The sequence below is a fragment of the Rhipicephalus microplus genome, chromosome 5 (genome assembly GCF_043290135.1).
Source record: "Rhipicephalus microplus isolate Deutch F79 chromosome 5, USDA_Rmic, whole genome shotgun sequence".
Lineage (NCBI taxonomy): Eukaryota > Metazoa > Arthropoda > Arachnida > Ixodida > Ixodidae > Rhipicephalus > Rhipicephalus microplus.
The window spans coordinates 179,283,307-179,301,605 of NC_134704.1; the positions used below are offsets into that span (position 1 = coordinate 179,283,307).

General features: G+C 41.7%; 1 protein-coding gene across 4 annotated transcripts in view; it reads right to left on the reverse strand.

Annotated features, from left to right (window-relative positions):
- Positions 1–520: 520 nt before the first annotated feature.
- The window catches only part of qtc (GRIP domain-containing protein quick-to-court), a 74,815-nt gene continuing 57,036 nt past the window's right edge, over positions 521–18,299 (reverse strand). For all 4 annotated transcript variants that reach the window (XM_075896237.1, XM_075896239.1, XM_075896238.1 and 1 more), the window contains one exon: positions 521–15,055. In XM_075896237.1, coding sequence (XP_075752352.1) covers positions 14,794–15,055 — 262 coding nt within the window. In that variant the 3' untranslated portion in view covers positions 521–14,793. The remainder of the gene's footprint in view (positions 15,056–18,299) is intronic.

The window sequence follows — 18,299 nt, forward strand, 5'->3', positions numbered from 1 at the left end:
GCAAAGCTGCTGCCTAAGTACGAAGGCCCCTACCGCGTCCTGTGTCAAGCATCCCCGATTAACTTTATTTCCAAGCCCGTTCAATCATTCACAGACCGCCGCTGTCGCGACCGTGAGACTGTTCACGTCGACCGCTGAAGCCGCACTATGACCCAACAGTCGTACCTGTTCCCTAGGTCGCCAGGATGGCTCCTTTTCTGCGAAGGAGTGATTTGTACAATAGATAAGGCGCAAGCAGCAGTATTAGCAAAAGACGAGGACGAGGACTGTTGTTGCTGCTTGTGATTGCTCCGATTAGGATCCCTGAGCACTTGACCTGTGTTCGCTCTTCAATAAGCGCGTCACGGAATCAACGCTCGACGCATACTATCACTGTATATTTTTTTTAATGTTGCATTTTTTTCACACGGTGCACTAGTTTCTGGGGCTTTCCTGTTGGAGAAAATAAGAGACCATTACTATTGTTTTTAAACATTTACACCAGGTTGGGAACGAAATGACAGAACAGCATAACCTACGATAATTTTTCAGCACAACAGTGTTTATTCTCTAATGAACATAAAATCGTACATAAATGCACTGTACAGTGTAGTAGCTTGTATCACAATGCTTGTGCACGTGGTTCCCAGCAGTTTCTGGGTTCATCTGCAAGGTGACCAATAGCACCAAGGCTGAACCCTCGTCAATGGTGCAGAAGGCAAAATCCTAAATGGTGCCATCAACAGAAGCCAGAGGGGCCGTGCATAAACTGACAAAATCAGCACTGAAAATGTGAAAAAGCTATATACATAGCAATGAAAAAAAGGTTGAAAATATTACACATGCATTTACTATATAAAACATGGGCTATATAAAGTGTAACATATCCCAAAAAAATAAACATATTGTGATTACACGTCATAGGGAAGCACTAGACTACAGCAAGATTAACATTTGGGCTTGTGGTATGGTTTCACAATAAAATGATGGAAGCATGACACAAAGGACTAAGATTGCACGCACCAACTAGCAACTGAAGAGCATTGAAAAAATAAAAGAAAACAGCAGAAATATCTGCGCAGGTCCATTGCATAGTCACTGAATGAAGGCATTTGTCACTTCATGCAAGCTGTCATAAAAAAAAAGAAAGAGAGGGGTCGGAGGGGGAAAGCAGAAGTTGGTTAAACAAACATACAGTGTAAGTGTGAAAACATTGTTAGCAATAAGATCACTATCTGGCCTATAAGAAGAAAAAAACTGATTTTCCTTCATGACAAGAAAATTAAAAGTCTCAATGGCACTTTTTATGCACAGCATTTCCACCATCTTCATGTCAAACAAGATTTCTAGCTCTCATATGTAACAAGTATTTCAACCTCAATTTTTTCAACCAGCACTCAGATAACCTTGTAGGCATCCCACGAGCAGATTTTTCTTTCGATCACACAGACTTGTTCGTTCCAGAATAAAGCACCAAGCCATATCATGAGTTCTCAATGCAAAAATCTTTTCAAGCAGATGAAAGCGGGGTTTGCATCGCAACGAGAGCATAAGATTTTAAAAAATAAGCATTACTATTATTCCTTATGGTAGAAAAGTCATATGGCATCCAAAAGGTAGGTTCCCAATATAGCATTAAAAGTGCAATTTTGTGTGTAACAAATTTGGAAGAGTATGTACTATAGTGCAAAAAAATAACTGACCACAGCAAAGTGTTCGAATTATTGTGCCCAACATTATTTCTACAAGAAACAACTTGCAAAAACTTTAAGACGATTAAGAGGGCATGCTAAGTACACAGCTGGCCAAGAACAAGAACAGCTACAATCTAGTTGGTCAGCTTATATTCAATTACTGCTTGTGTCGCTTTTAGTCAATTTGGATATGTACTGTGATCTTTGCAACACTAGCACTGCAAGAAATGTGATAAATAAACAAAAAAACAAATGACTCAACCAAAAAAAAAAAGAAAAATACCCACTTTTGTCTGCACACATGCAGTTGGCATGAAGTGATCAGTGTCATGTTTCGGCAACTGCACAGTTTGTTTGTGATGTTTCTGTAATGTTCCTTTCAATAAGTTTCAGTTGCAAGCATTGCCTGTGCTGCCATGCTGCCTTCAAGAAATAGAATGCACTTCTTGAACATGCTGGGCTTAGCGAAATGTGATCGAAACCCAAGCTGCGGCACCAATAACAAAACTCACAATAAAGTATGATTGTGCAGGCCCAGGTAAAATGCACATTAAAACACAAAAGGGTAATGACAAAACCAGGGACAGGACGTAAAGTTGCAATAAATGACGGAAAGGAGATTGCAAATCAGGAAATATTTTTGTTGGATGGTGCAGAAAGCCGTCTCGAGAGCTTTTTCAAAGCTTTTCGAAAGTTCCAGCAATGTAAAACATCTTTTTGCGTGGAACCATGATTTGATAATTTCAGATGCAGGTTGGAGTGCACGTCTTGTAAGGCCGTCTGAGGGCCTCTTCTGAGTCAATGCCTTTGATAAGTTAGTTCTGAACGCAGAAAGTTACAAGGTGATGCAAAAATCTTGGAGCTGGATAAGTTACCAATGATGTGAGGGCTCTACGCTAAATGTTCCTTTCACTGTTAAGGCTCACCTGTTTGGCTTGCCATGAAGACCTTATGTCCATGTTCTCGCAATTAGTACTACTTCCCTCTTTTCAGCAAATGCACCATCTGGTTCAAATAGTCATAGGAACCGCAAATGGGAAATAAATGTTTTTTTGAATATGCTGGTCAATGGGTGAAGCACTTTGAACACTTATGAACAAAAGATACAACCGAAAATTGCTACATATTTTTTTACAGACATTTCTATTCCACATCAGTAATAACGGCTATGGTTTTTTCGTACCAGAACAACAATACGATAATGAGGCATGTTGTCGTGAAGACTTCTGAAAATTTCAACCACCTAGTGTTACTGAACATGCGCTTGAATCTGAGCACATGAATCTCTTGCATTTCACATGGATCGAAATGGGACCACCAGGGCTGAGATTAAACCTGAGCCTTTTGAGACAGCGGCCAAGCATGTTCTGCCAAGTTTTGTTTCAATACAAGAGCTTTTTGTTGGTTAGTTTCTTTTTCTTTTAGACCAGGTGTGCTAACAGTGGAGCAGAATAATAGATACAAATTTTAGGAGTTGTTAAGATCAAAACCTCCTTGTGCCATTGTTACAATTAGATAGCGCTGCTTCCAGTGCATGCAAATGCAACTTTTGCTCATGCACCTAAAATGCAGGTCTTCTACTTACTATACCTGCTACACTCAGGGGGGGCACTGCAGCTCGTGGTCAGTCCAGACAAAAGTGTTAAAAGAAGCTTCCCTGTTGTTCAACTGTGCCAACCAGTCATAGCTCCATTTCTAAGAAGGCTTATTACAGACTCCAGTCTATCAAATCTTTGCGCGAGCAACACTTTCAAAAGCAGAATCATACAATGCGCACTATCATAAATGCCCAGAATTTTCACACTAGCACCAGTCAGTGATACCGTGCTGCATGTCACTGCAGTGACTGAAACAAGTAGAGCGGCTGCGGAGACATGGAAAGAGCAATGACATGGCGAGTGACATGGCTGATGCTCAATTACCACTTCTGTCACTTTAATGCAATAAAGACGCAGATGCCGTGCTCACCTTAACAAAGATACCTATATACTTCCTTCTCCCATATCACACGCTCATTTGCAAAACGTGTAGGCCTTCAGGTGCAAATGAAAGACATGCAGAAGTCATAACTATGTAAGAATGGCCACAGCGATGATTGAAAAGCTAATTGATGACCCGTCATGATCCAGCTGCACGTAAGTGACAGCTTTCACGGTAACTCAAAATATAAAAGCACCTCATTTGCATATATAAGTAGAGACAGCGACACCACTTAATATCAACATGTAAACATAAAATACACACTATCCAGTGTGTTAGCACAAGCTCAAAAGGGAGCAAAAATGTAGAAACATAAACACTTTGAGTAAGTTGCCAGCAGTTCTCTAGTGATGCTGCACACTGTAAGTTGTCATGGTGAGGACGTTTTTGCATCAGGCTATAAGCCATTGAGCACTAAGTGTGCATTTGAGTGAATCATTACAAAGCTACAGTGAGCCTCACTTAAAGAGCAGTCTACAGATGGGGGGTCTACAGCACCACACCACAGCTCTACAGAACATCATGTCCCGTTAAGCTGGTAGGCTCAAAAAGCTTTTTCTTCCAATGAGACTATAATGAAAGAGCTTGGAACAGTCGATTCAGAGCCAGTATTAAATTTTCGCATTAATTCCCGGCTCAGCAAGTGTTCAATGCATTGGTTGTCACATTCTGCTACTCAGAAAGAGCAATCAACATGATATGTGTGTTTTTGCTACAAGCTATTCATGTTCCCTTCCACCCATTCCTGCTTTGTTTATGTATCCAGGGTTATGCAATACTATTCACCCCTCATTTCCATAAAAGCAAGTCCTAGTACAGTGTAAAACGCATGCGTTAGCATCTTTTTCAACACGAACTCTAAAAAAAAGCAGGTGCAATGCATAGTAAAAATTGGTTTAAGTATAGAAAAAGAATGTGAAATGCTATAGTAAACTTGCACAGTGCCTGCCGCATAGGTGTAAGTACTGACAATCCCAATGCACACGAGCACATTTTCTTTTGTTATGCCACAGAAAACTTGACATAGCTTGGCTGATTTGTGGCCCTATCCTTTTAAAAGGAGCATCCTCAAAGAACTAGATGCAGGTGGGGAACTGAACTCATGCGCTGCATTAAAAGCTGCTTCCAACAGGATCACTGATGTTTGCAAATCACACAGTGATGATAAATATAAAATGACACTGCTACCTGGGTATCTCGCTTCTCCAATACTAGTGGCGTCCGCAGTGACTTTGGTGATTTCTCCACATTAATAAATTGTGGAAGCTACTAAAATAAATCAGATGGGGAAGGTCACATTTGTCTCAAACTTGCCAACTTGGCACAATAAAAGTGTGCTTGCCACAGCTGCAACTTTAACCTGAAACCATGAACATGCTATAGATATGTAGCAAACATGAAACAAGCACCAATTTTACCCTTAACTTTCAGTGCATTTAAACTCAAACACTACAACACACAAGAATGAAAGAACAAAGACACTATGCACAGCAATTCATTACTATATGAAGGGCAGTGACATTGAACTACAAAGTGCAAAGAACTACATAGAGTGTTCCGTGCTCAATTAGACAATACTGTGTCTGCTTCTGTAATTTGTTTAGTATTATTTAGACAAATTAGTAGACAAGTTAGATCCTGCAGGCACTTGGTGCTTCAAGCAGCAAATGTGACACTACAGACCAATATACATTTAGTGCCTGGTGCTGGAGCGAACCAGTTCCGGGACTTCAGAGGAAATAACAGGCACCAGAGATTACTTAAGTGTACTTAGGTAATACGCCAGCATGCCATCTATCAATATCACAGCAAAATAATTTAGCTATTTATTCTATGTGTATACATAAAACATGTGATATAGGAACCCTTACACATCATTCTAGTTGTTGTCGTATCATGCGATTTTCGTGTACTTTCTCGCTTTTCTGCGGACAACCTCAGTTGAAAGTGTCACCTTTGTGCTTTTCTTGTCCATGTGCCTTATTTTGTTTTTGCACTGTTAAGATATAACATGGTTCTTTCAAGATTATGGAGAACCTTTTCGTTTCTGTCGTAATCCAAATACATATCTTGTTTGCTCTCATCGCAGTGTGATTATGAACAGCCACATTGTCAAATCTAACTAGATTGATATGTGGGGTTTAACGTCCCAAAACCACTATATGATTATGAGAGACGCCGTAGTGGAGGGCTCCGGAAATTTAGACCACCTGGGGTTCTTTAACGTGCACCCAAATCTGAGCACACGGGCCTACAACATTTCCGCCTCCATCGGAAATGCAGCCGCCGCAGCCGGGATTCGAACCCGCGCCCTGCGGGTCAGCAGCCGAGTACCTTAGCCACTAGACCACCGCGGCGGGGCTGTCAAATCTAACTAGAACAACTTCACAAACATCATGTGAGTGCAGCAAAACAGAAAGCTTGGCCACTGAGTGCTGTCTGAATGTAACGTATTGGAGTGAGATGGATGTGACATGTCTTGTGTATATAGTATGTCTTCTATAACTGCACAATTCACGTTGAGCCATAAACTCTGAACTTGTGTTGCCATGACAGAAAGCTTGAATGCTCAACAGTCTGATATGTCTGCACAGTCAGTCAGTCAGGGTGATATGCACTATCAGATCACAGCATACATCAAATGTACGAAACACCTCAGGGCAAAAATGGGCAGGCCTGAACACCTGCACACCAAAAGGCACACCAGTTACAAGCATGGTGAAATACCATACACAAGCCTGACACTCTTTTTAACCTTGCACTCATCAAAATTCGTGAACAAGAGTTTATCCAATAGAAAAAATGAAAGTTTATCCAATCCAATATGTAGCTATAATCTCCACACCATTATGATACAGAAGATTGAGTGTGAAAATGATGAGAACATAAAATAGGCAAAAATAGATGACCAAAGACTGTCACTGATAGTGCAAAAGCATCTATCATTCAGCTGACCCACCTCGCACAAACTTGGACAAGATAATATCCTAATGTTACACTGTAGGTTGTTATTGTGCACAGAAGCCTTCATTTTTCCAAAAGGACACACACATGTTCTTCCACATGTGTGAATTCTTCACTCTTGTTTTGTTTCAGTTCAATTTAACCCTTTCACTCACAATTCATTCACAAGACCCTCCCCAACAATGGAGCGCTCTGCAAGTAGCTGCTTCAGTCAGCCTTCAATAAACTGTACATCTTTGGTGACTTTGACATGAGAAACATACTGCATCAAAACACATAGCTTTTCAATAATTAGAAATAGAGAACATTTAAGGGGACGTTGCACATAAATTGTGGATTAAGGTCACATACCAATTCTCAATATTAACCAAGTGCTTGAATTTGTAGCTTCATATTGTTACACCTAATAATTTTTATATCTCTAGCTAAGTAAGTGTCGCTACACATTCAGACTGCTGTCACACACACGCAACCAAAAAACATTGATACTTAAAGGGACACTAAAGAGCAAAACAATTTTTGCCATATTAGTAAAGTACAATTTCACAATCTCAAAAACGCCACTCTTACTGTAACATGACACTTGGCATGCGAGAAAACGCGCGAAAAGAAACTGCGGGTGGAAACGCCACCTAGAGATTCCCGCACCAAACACTGTGACGTCATCAATTTCGAAACCATCCCACATAGCTTCTAATCAATGAAATCGAAGTACATCGTAATCTGCGGATGCCATAGACTTAGCACATGAAGTTTCAGAAAATTTCATCGAGCTAATGTCACGAAAATATAAAAAATAAATTGTAGAATTTTTTACATGACGCGCGGAGATTACGGCGCAAAAGTAAAAAATGAAACAACACGTTGGTGGGCTAGTTGGTTTGCATCCATGAATTGTGAGTAAGCGCGAACGGACAACAGCACTCTGTTCATGTCAGTCCTCTTCTACGCCTTTGTTCGAGCTTAGTCATAATTCATAGAAACTTCAACCTTGACTTTCTCCGTAATAAAGAACTCATGACAGTGAAACTTATGACATTGGAGTTCTCAAAGTGCAGTTAATTCATCTAAAACAACTCATTGTTTCTTTTTAGTGTCCCTTTAACTGACACCAAAGTGGTTTAGTTACGTGTGATCATCAGCCTATGTATCTACTGACCCTCTCTCTACTGTAAAAAAAGAAGACGATTGTACCAAATATACTGAAACTTTTTTTGCTCAATTTACAGAGCCTTTTTTTCTAATAATATTTTTTCATTTCAATTGGTACTTTTAATTTCACTAATTGCACAAGTAAAAGCATAACTTGAATACGGTGCCACTGCACGGCAGTACAAATAAAAGAATGCAGTATAATGAAAGCCAAGACACAAATGGCACAACACGGGCAAGTTTGGACAAGGGTGTCTAAGCAGGCCAGCTGGTATTTCATTGCAGAATTTTTTCGTGTAGCACAGCGTACAAAATTATATGCAAGAATTCAACAGGAAAGAGGCCTACTCGCTTGGATGCCAAAGGAACGTGTTCTACGAAATCCCTCTGACGTGCAGGCTGGTGTACATTGATCAAACGGGCAGGTGCATCACCGAACGTCTAAGAGAACATAAGAACAACTTTAAGTGTGCCACGGGAAGCAACTTGGCTCTCCATTGCAGAAAGAAGTGTGCGTCAGCTCACTGCACACCTGAGCTTGAGAAGATGCGAAAAAAGATATAGAATGAAACGGGGGCGGGAAATAATTGAGCTGTATTTCATCAACAAGTTGGGAGCAGATGAATCAGTAAGCCGTCTCTTGACCTGTTTTCTGGTGAGATGAACTATCTCGACGATTAGCGTGGTAGGCGGTTTTACCTGTTCTCATCTTCTTTTACTATGTGGTGGTGTTTCACTTCGCTTCACTTCACTTTATTACCTTAAAGACCCCGGTGAGGGGGTATTACATAAGGGGTGGGTTAACAAATGGAGGTTACAGAGAGTGATCTTCTGACAAACAATATGTATTTATGTTTTGCGCAAACGTTGATGAACACGTGATGGCTGCAATGTCACGAGGAAGGCCATTCCAGTCCACTGCTGTGTGAAGAAAAAATGAGGCAGCAAAAGTAGTAGTGCGAGCGCGTGCGCGTGCGATTGAATAAGGATGGGTCGTGCGGTGAGATATGCACGTTGGTGGGATAATGTAAGATGCTTAATTGAGGGAACTGTGAAAAAACTTGTGAATCAAACAGAGGCTGGCGATGCGGCGCCGCACAGAAAGATTAGCAACATCAATATCACGTTTTAGGGATGATATGCTTGAACCTAGTGGCACGATTTTGTACAGATTCTATTTCGTTTATTAGGTATATCTGGTGCGGGCTCCAGATGAGCGCTGCATATTCTAGTTTAGGTCTGATGAGCGATTTGTAAGCCAGAAGTTTTATGTTTAGTGGTGCGTGACGCAAATGACGCTTAAGAAAACTGAGGGATCTGTTCGTGGATGATATGATGTTGTTGATGTGTGTGTTCCAGGAAAGGTCAGATCTTAAGGTGACGCCTAGGTATTTATATGAATGAACTTCTTCTATAGCGGAATTAGAGATTAGGTATGAGAATGATAAAGGATTACACTGGCGTTGAAATGAGACGAGTTTGCATTTAGTGGGGTTAAGCTTCATTAACCAAAGGTCACACTACTGTTGCACGAGATCAAGATCCTGTTGGGAGTGTAGTTTGATCAGAAATGTTAGTAACTGTGCGATAGATGACACAGTCGTCGGCAAATAAACGGATATGGGAAGATGCATGAACAGGAAGATCATTAATATATATTAGGAACAAGAGGGGTGCAAGTACAGATGTTACTGGGAGGGAGCTAGAACAAGTATTTTTAATTTATCAGTAATACCTGGTTCCTTGGCTGTATAAGTGTAAGTGCCACAAAATAAAGATTAGTTGCAAGTGCGCTTCTTTGCTGTCAACTTCTTTCTTACAATTTCATATGTGGCGCTACACCCAAAAATTTTGCAAGTTTGGCCATTTAATGCCAAGAAACAAAACTACAGCAAGTATATATATTCTTTATGGGTTCTATGTGGGACCAATTTTTGTTGGATGACGGGTATTGCCGTCACTGACCATTTAGTATGAAAGCTCACAATGACTACCATACTTACACGATTGTAGGTCGAACCAATTAGTCTTCATTTTAAATCCGGAGTTGGGGAGTCGACCTAGAATAGAAATCTAGTTTCTTTCTGAAAACAATGCCTGCATATTACCGTGATGCTAGTTTTTTCTGCGCAGCTTTTAAGCACTGCCGTGAAGCCACTTTGACACACCAGAATTTGATTTTGTTCCTTTTGGAGACATCATAATTAAATGTTTGGCCTTTTTTGTTTTTGTTTTTGTTTTTTGCCTTGCAGTTTTCAGAGGGTTGACTTACAATCGAGTGGACTTACGATCGAGTAAATATGGTACACTCGTCAGTAGTACAAAAAGGGTTAAACTGTACATCATGCCATTAGAGTTTTTTCGTCAGCTGAACATGCACATCTCAGAAGGTGCACAAGGTGGCGAATGTCCATTTGCAGGAGCATTAGAAAACACACGTGCATGATATTAGACAGCAGTGCAGAGCATGGTCTTGTACTCTGGGCATGCTTTGCACTGGAACATTATATAGCATTCTGTGAAATTGCTGGTAAACACACTTCATTGCACTGACATTAAAATTGTACATTTTTTCCAAACATAAAGAATAAAATTGAAATGCATTATAGTGAATTTCATTACACAGTGTCACATCGAGGTATAACTGTAGTAGCTTTTTTGTTGATAATAAAATGGATGCAATACTAATGCATGCTACTAGTATGTTCCTTATTAACGTAACCAAACCCATCATTTTGCTACTCGCTACTGCTCACAATAGCATTTCCCACAGCATAATTAATTTTTCTCCTGTGTCCCCTGCAACTTATCATTTGTACATTTTTTGGTTGGGCCAATGCAGAGGCTAGTCAGAAAACATGTGGTGTCTCCCAGCATGAAGACCAAGTGTGATGGAATACACACACACCCAAGACAATAATTCATCACTGCAACGTGATCCCTTTGTTCCTCTTCCAAGGAAACAAAGAAACAGTTTTTACTACAAAAGAATGTGGTACACTGCAGATATATTCTATAAATTTGTTTTTAAGTTGGTTATTTTTTTCACATATGAAATTTCGTTACACTCCTGTCATGCACATGTGAAATTTGTTAGAAGCTAAGCTATTTGTCTAATGTCTAAGCTATTTTTTTCATGCCGCCATCACAGTATTATGCTTGTTCACAAGGAGCACTTCCGCTAGCCTTCCAGAACATTTCCGCAAGACAAGGCGTACAGTAAACTGTTTTAGCATTTAGCAGAGTACTTTTTGCGGCCTGCTGCCAACGAGTGGAGCAGCTGGTGCACATGCTGAACACTAGGGCCTGAATGAGCAGACCTGTTCTACTAGACCAAGCTGAGCAGGCTGGGGGATATGCCCAAGAGGTGCGTTGCCAGCATCCTATCAAACCAGATTCAGCACCAAAATCACATTAATGAACATTTGACTTGTCTGAAAAGCTACCTTGCAGCTTTACCCAACAATGCATCATTGTTTAGATTAAAAAAAATAACATCTTTGATGTCATTTGTTGTCGAACTTCTACAAAATGAAAAAAAATTTATATGTGCTGCTTAGGCACTGACAAGCTTCAATACTCTACACTCTCCTGAATGTAGTTTCACTCTGAACCACGAAGTGGAAGATTCAACAGAGCAGACTGCGAGCGTCTATTATCAGCTAAAAGAAAGTTGTTTCGTTGGACAAGTACTTGCATGGATAAGGCAAAAGTCAGTAAAAAAATTAAAACAAACATTCAGATAAAGATATCTACTAATTCATGCAAGTTGAATGCATACCCTGTGCTATCTATGTAGTTTTGAGGATTGATAACGAATAGACAAAGGGTGTGGATAAGTCAGAACCCATAGTGCCTGTAAATCAGGACATGCCTGCTAGCACATGAGTAGTCCAAATGTAAACAGAAGGCTGCAAGAGTGCCTCCCTTTTGAGAGAGACACACTTGGAGAGAGTTGTAGTAATGCCCAACAGATGCTACTTGGAATGTCACTGACCACACCTCACGGGTTCAGTTCTTCATCCACTGTGAGTGAAGTAACCACTGGGAATGGAGCATGAAGCAAAGCAGAGACACCATGAAAAGGAAACGAGGAGGCAGATCTCGTTACATATACATGATGCAGACCAAAGTAAAATTATATTGTATTCTTAAACAGATGTTTCAGCTCCCAAGTAGGACCTGAAACATCTTTTTAAGAACATATTTTCACTTTAGTCAGCAATGTCTTTTTCTAGTGCATGTCTTTCCCCGGCCAGGCGGGATTCTGCCAAACTCTCAAATTTGTGTACATTATGGAAGCCCTTGTCATTAACAGTTCAAAGGACTCAAGAGGCTACGTCCCCTGCATACTCTAGCAGAGCATTCACCCTTGCGGCGAAACCAGCTTCTCTGAGGCATGATCACAGGTCCATGCAGTTCCCTGTTACTTAGCGAACCATTCCGAAAATTCCCTCTAATAAAGTTCTCCCTAGGTTGTGCCTCATGACTTTCAGTGTGCAATCCACATTTCCAAAAGTGCTAGTGAGTGGCCCTTTAGAGGTCCAGCCTTAGTTCTCCCATTGTCGTATGTTTACCATTAAGCATACATCTGTCTTCCGACATTATGAGGCATCGAAGTACAGCTGTGGAAATGGAAACATTCAATTTGATTTAGGAAGTGGTCGATGCCAATGCGGTGGTTCTGTGCATTGTCTGTTAAAACAAACATAGAAGACAGCATCAGACATCAATTTCATTTGGAGAGCTGCTGCATGAAATGCAGATGCCTTTACCCTCAACTACAAGTGGCTTGCAAGGAGACGAGCCTTGCCTGTAACAAAATCAACAGCTCAACTCTGACAAAACATTAGAATACATAACAAGGTGAAATAGCAGACGATGAGCTTTCAAAACAAAAAACAAGTTGTGCCTTCCAGTGATGGAAGTGCCTTATTACCTTTTGGAGCATACTTTAGAACAGGAACATAAGTGTTTTTGGAGCAGAAAAAAAATGCTAGTTTAGAACAGCTACTGATGTTTTAGAAGCAGATTGTAAATTTGCCTTACAATAATTTCAGAGCAGTGCCATAAAATCTCGTAAATATTGATATTTCTTAAGAAATATATTTAACAAATAACAATCAATGTAAATATCGTGAGGCAAACAATGGCAGGTTGTCAAAAAGGTTCTGTGAAATGAGCTACAATTCAAAACACTAGTATTTGTAACAGATATCAAATCACATCAAAGCGGAAAAGCTGAGTGCCACATTTTAGAAGTAACCTTAGTCCCACATAACTGTTGTCAAATAAGCAGTGGGCAGTCGATATGAGATAAACGCAATCCTGCTTGTTTTTACATTTTACCATACTAGCCTGCATGACTAGTCGAAAAAAAAATATCACAGCATATCTATGGAATGAATCATGATGAGTGGGGCGAAGCGTCCGTCCGCACATCTGTCCGTCCGTACGTGTGCCCGTTTCTGCCTCGGTGCGTGTGTCTGTCTGTCTGTCTGTCCATCCGCTTGTCTGTCTGTCCATTCACGCATCCATCTGTACATCCGCCTGCCTATCTAGTGAACACTTTAAGTAGCGCCATCTCGCTTCTTTTTATCATATACTCATCATATGCAACTACTGCCATTCATTGGACAATCCAAGGACTAAACGAGAGTATGTACCACATTTTTTCTGTCAGCGCTTTGTTAACACTGAGAGCGTGATAACGACTCCGTGCTACGTTTTTCGTAACATGTGGACATGCAGATGAGTGCCCGAGGGCGGGTGTGTGCCACTGGTTACACACTTGGAACAACAGAACGCACAAGCCACACCATAAGGAGCTTCGCCCCTAGAAAAAAGAAACAGCCAAATGAGCTATATGCGTGATATGCCAGATTTTGTCAGCTGATAATGCTGCACACTAGTAGCACACTAGGATGATAGTACACTGATTCTTTTCAGTTTCTTTAGAACTTATCAGTCAGTCAAAGAGTAAAATTTCAAAATTCTGATTATCTTAGTCATTTCAGTGCAGGTTTGGAGCAATTATTAACAAAGATTGATGTTTGGAGCAGCGCAGAGCAGCAGCTTTCTTTGGAGCAGTTTGGAGCAATTGGAGCAGCACTTACATCACTGGCAGTCCAATAAATGCTTTATGCAGTGAATTATTCAACAGAGAGAAAAAAAAATACAGTCGTCTTTTTGTTGAAACATTGCTTTCAGTTATGTAGCTCAATGATATCACTTGATAACCTTGAATGAATAGTACGAACAACAAAGGGTCTCAACTCATGATGAAACGTGGTTTTCTCACAGACAGTGGACACCTTGAACTACATTATAGTTCTACAGCAAGGTATAAGAAAGTATCAATGCATGAAGTACCAGTATTACTATCATTTAGAGTCTAACCCTCACAGTGACCGAGACGATGACTTCACAAAGTAGAGCCAAGATACATCTATAGTGATCACTGAATACTAACAGGGTGGTCACAGAGTTGTTATTTATGTTTGTAAACTCTGCACTGCGAGGCAGTCTTTCATTGGGATAAAGAAAAAACAACCCCAGTGATGATTCAACTATAGCAGCTCATCACCTATATCAAGAAAAAGCTCTTTGGTATATATACTTCAAGGGCATTCTAAGTGTAGAACCTGTCAAGAGAGTCTTCGTGCTTTTAACGACAAAGCGCAGTACAAGATGTAATGGGTCAAGTTGCGCGTGACCAATAGCTGCCCATTAATGCAACCTCTCCCTTTCAGGATTCCTCACTATTGTCAACTCCTTCAACAAGTGTGAAATGAGAGCTCATCAAAGAAGCAGTGTACCAGGGTTCAAATTTCTGATAAAGGTCGGGAATCATTCAAGCATTGTACGTGCCCATTGGGACCCCTTCTTACCACGCAGAAATAGAAGAAGCGTAGAACACCACAATGTAGCTGGAGCATTCGTGGACAACAGCATCTGCTACACTCCTAATTCTTTCCTGCTCCTCTAAAAACCTTTGAGGAAGCACCTTAGGGGCAGGGTTTTTTCAGAGACGACCCCTGTGTCGCCATGCCTTGGCCACGGCTGCGCGCTCGGCCTCCGAGAAGCCCAGGATGGACTGGATGGCGCTCAGATGTCCCCGGCAGTCGGACCGGTCTGTCAGGAAGTAGAACACGGCATCCTTGAGGAAGCGCAGTGTGTACTCCGCCTGCCGCTCGGTGCTGGGTGCGCCGCGGAAGGAGGGCAGCGTTGACGGACTGGGCTGCACTTCCTCGCTTCGCTCAAACTGTGCTGCTTCCTGGCCCTTCCTGCAAGGTGACAACTCTTCTGCCTCATCTCCCTTGTGAAATGCGCTCGCATGCATGTATTTTCCATTTCGTTGACGTGTAAAAATAACACATAACTTTAAGCCATCGATAACACAGCTATGAGCTGCCTACAATCAAGCAACTTGACATACGCACTGATTCTTTAGCAGCTATTCAGAAACTCAAGAAAGTTCACAAAGCAATGAAAATCTGTGAGGCCGCACATACCATGAATCGTAATACAGCTACTTGCGTCAAGGTACATTAAATTTAAGACCATGCTGGAACTCCTCACAATATTGCTGCTGACCAGATGGCACACTGCCTTCCTTACACCACACCTTCCAACTATTCTCTTTCCACATTACTGCGTGCCTTTGAAATTTTCTCCGGCAGGATACACACACTCTTATTCCACCGTACCTCTGCACCCTCACCCTTGACCCTACTAAAGCTTATGATATGTTCCATGAGTTATATGCAGCAGAGCGAAGGATACATAATTTTCGTGCGCAGATTCTTGCAAAGCAAGATGTAGTGACCATGTTCAGAACTCTTCACGTGTCCTCGTGACCTTTTAAAGCAGTCCTGTCAGAAGACTTTTACTTGAGGGCTGCTCTGTCTTTTGAAACTGTAATCTGCCAAGTGATATGGTTCTATTTTTTATAGGAAACAATTTTTGTTGCTCTACAATACTCAAGAAAGAGTTTTTGCTTGCTTGTGTCATAAAATGAAAATAGTAGCAGAAAAAGTGCAACTCTGCCTCTTATGCATTCTGTTTTCATCTCTAAGGTACAAAGTGTTCTTGTGACATTGCTTAAAATTATACATGTGGTCAGCACAGCCACAGCTTCCACACCACCACAGAGAAACCAGCATTGAGTCGGAAAAACATGGCTGCACTGCCAGAAAGAGTTGTCACCACTTCGAATCTATCAAGTGGCTGCCATGTGCTCTGTAGCTTTTAAGTTCTGAACTGATGCTTTCATTTGCTTCAGGTTCATGTCCTTAAGCTTGGACAACACAGTATTTGTGTCAATTTGGCAACAGTTTCGGAAGTCACACTCTAATAACCAATTTGGTTGACTTACTGTGTGATGAAGGACATTTTTCACATCTTGAAGGCATACATCACGCATTTCTTAACTTTTTGTAATCCTCGGTTGTTGGCGCCTTTTGTCCATGTGCCAGCTTGAGATACGTTATTTGGTTTTACGGTATGTTTTTTTGAATACCGTATTTACTCGCGTAATCCTCGCACTCGCACAATTCTCGCACCCCCTACATCGCCCAACAAAAATACGATTTCTTTTTTTCCTCAAGTAATTATCGCACCCCCGAAAACTGCTGCAATAATGTCGTCTGCTCTTTCCAGCCACTGATGATGAAGGCGCACGTCGTCTGGCCCCATCTCTTAAGCATCAAGCGTACTATTGCACAGAGATTCAATCCAACTCAAGCGAAGTCGAAATGGCCAGTGCGCGTTGCGGGGTGTTTTGTATGTTGCGTCGGTAACCTTGTCAAGTTATGAGGCGATACTGAAGCTGTACGGCTGCTTTGAAGTTGCAAGTGATAGATAATGCACTAAAGAACGGCTACATGGCCGCCGGTAGGCCCTTGGTATTGATGGCAAACTTTATTTCTTAAGAAGGAAACTGCGGAAAATTCTGTTAAATAGCCACCAGCCCAATACTGACGCCTCTCGCTTACCTTTTGAGGGCTTCTGTTGAGCGACGAACGCTACCGCTTCGCCCGCAACGTCCGTAAGCTTTGCATAAGGTATTCTAATTCTCGACTATTTGCTTACACTTTTTGTGTCTCAATTTGATCTTGTTTTGTGTTGAACCTCTGCTTTTATTGTTGAGGTAAGTTTTAATTAGTACTTCTTAAAGCTTGCTGTTAGTTGTTGGTGTGAGAATCCCGATTTGCGGCCACTTCGTTTTCTTTTTCGCTCTGTACGTTTTCGTAGAAAGTTTTCCCCGCGTAATTCTCGCACCCCCCAACTTTTCAACGGTTTTCCGGCAAAAAAAAGTGCGAGGATTATGCGAGTAAATACGGTAGCGGGCAGACTAAGATGCTCTGTTGATTGCAAGAACCATGCCTGGCAATGACACGGACGACACCTACACCTACAGCGTGAAAAACACGGAGCAAGATACAAGCAGCTTAATGCATCTCACAGTGGACACCGACGACGCAAGAAACTGAAAAAAGGCAATACGGCTCGCCGATGTAGCACTCAAGACACTGCATCGTGATGGCAAGGGCCACGATCAACATAAGCTGCTGCAGGAGACTGGACTTAGACCTACTTGTTTTGGGAGTGGTAACACCCCCTGTAAGGTCATTTGCACCTCGTGGCGTACTCGTCTTTCGCACATAGGCCGCATTCAGGTTTTGACACATAGACGGCGTGGTGCTTGTGACTGTTTATTACGATCATCATCATCATGGTTAGCGCGGTAGCACCGACAGTGACGCCGGCGGCAAGCCTGGGTGGCAGAACATGAGAGATGAGCAGGTCATTTTGGCGTGCAGCGGTTGGAGCAAGCGGTCATTTCTCGCGGTGGGCCTGTGAGGACGGCACCGCGAGTCATCGCTCGCGAGTCCTCGTGGTGAGTCGAGCATTGGCGACGCCACCTTGTGTTTGTTATGTTGTTGAGTGTTGAGGAATATTGTGTAAGGTTGTTTTAGCTTTAGCGTGTTGATCACAATTGATGCATTTCGATTCGGCTGACGGTATCGTCACTCTTAAAGCAATTAAATAAATGTGTATTGTATGGTTTAGGTTCGACCGCGTCTGCTGTGTGTCTGTTTGCTCCGAGGGCACGTGCCCATTATCGAGCACCTCACACTAGTGCCCAACATGGTGCTTTTGGAGCATCGAATGTCCGTTTTCGCGATTCGAAACGGCCATTTTTTGAGCTGGGGTAGAGTAGGCTTAGGGGAACTTGAGCTGCTAGCATCGGCGGTGTGCTTTGTTGAGAGCGAGATCGGTTGTTGTAACATGTTTGAACTTCTCAATAGTTTGAGCTTTTTTTCTGCTCGCAAGTGGTTTTTTTGTTGGTTTTCAAGAACATTGTTCAGTTTGGACGAGAGCCAGGCAGTCCACATCCTGGGGTGAGCAAACCTTTGAGCATGTGGATTGTAGGCCACGCCCGAAGTGAGTACGGAAGCCTCGTGGTTGTTCCAAGTTTCTGTAAATAGCTTCTTCTATCTCTTTAGCTCAGGAAGTGGGGCGTTG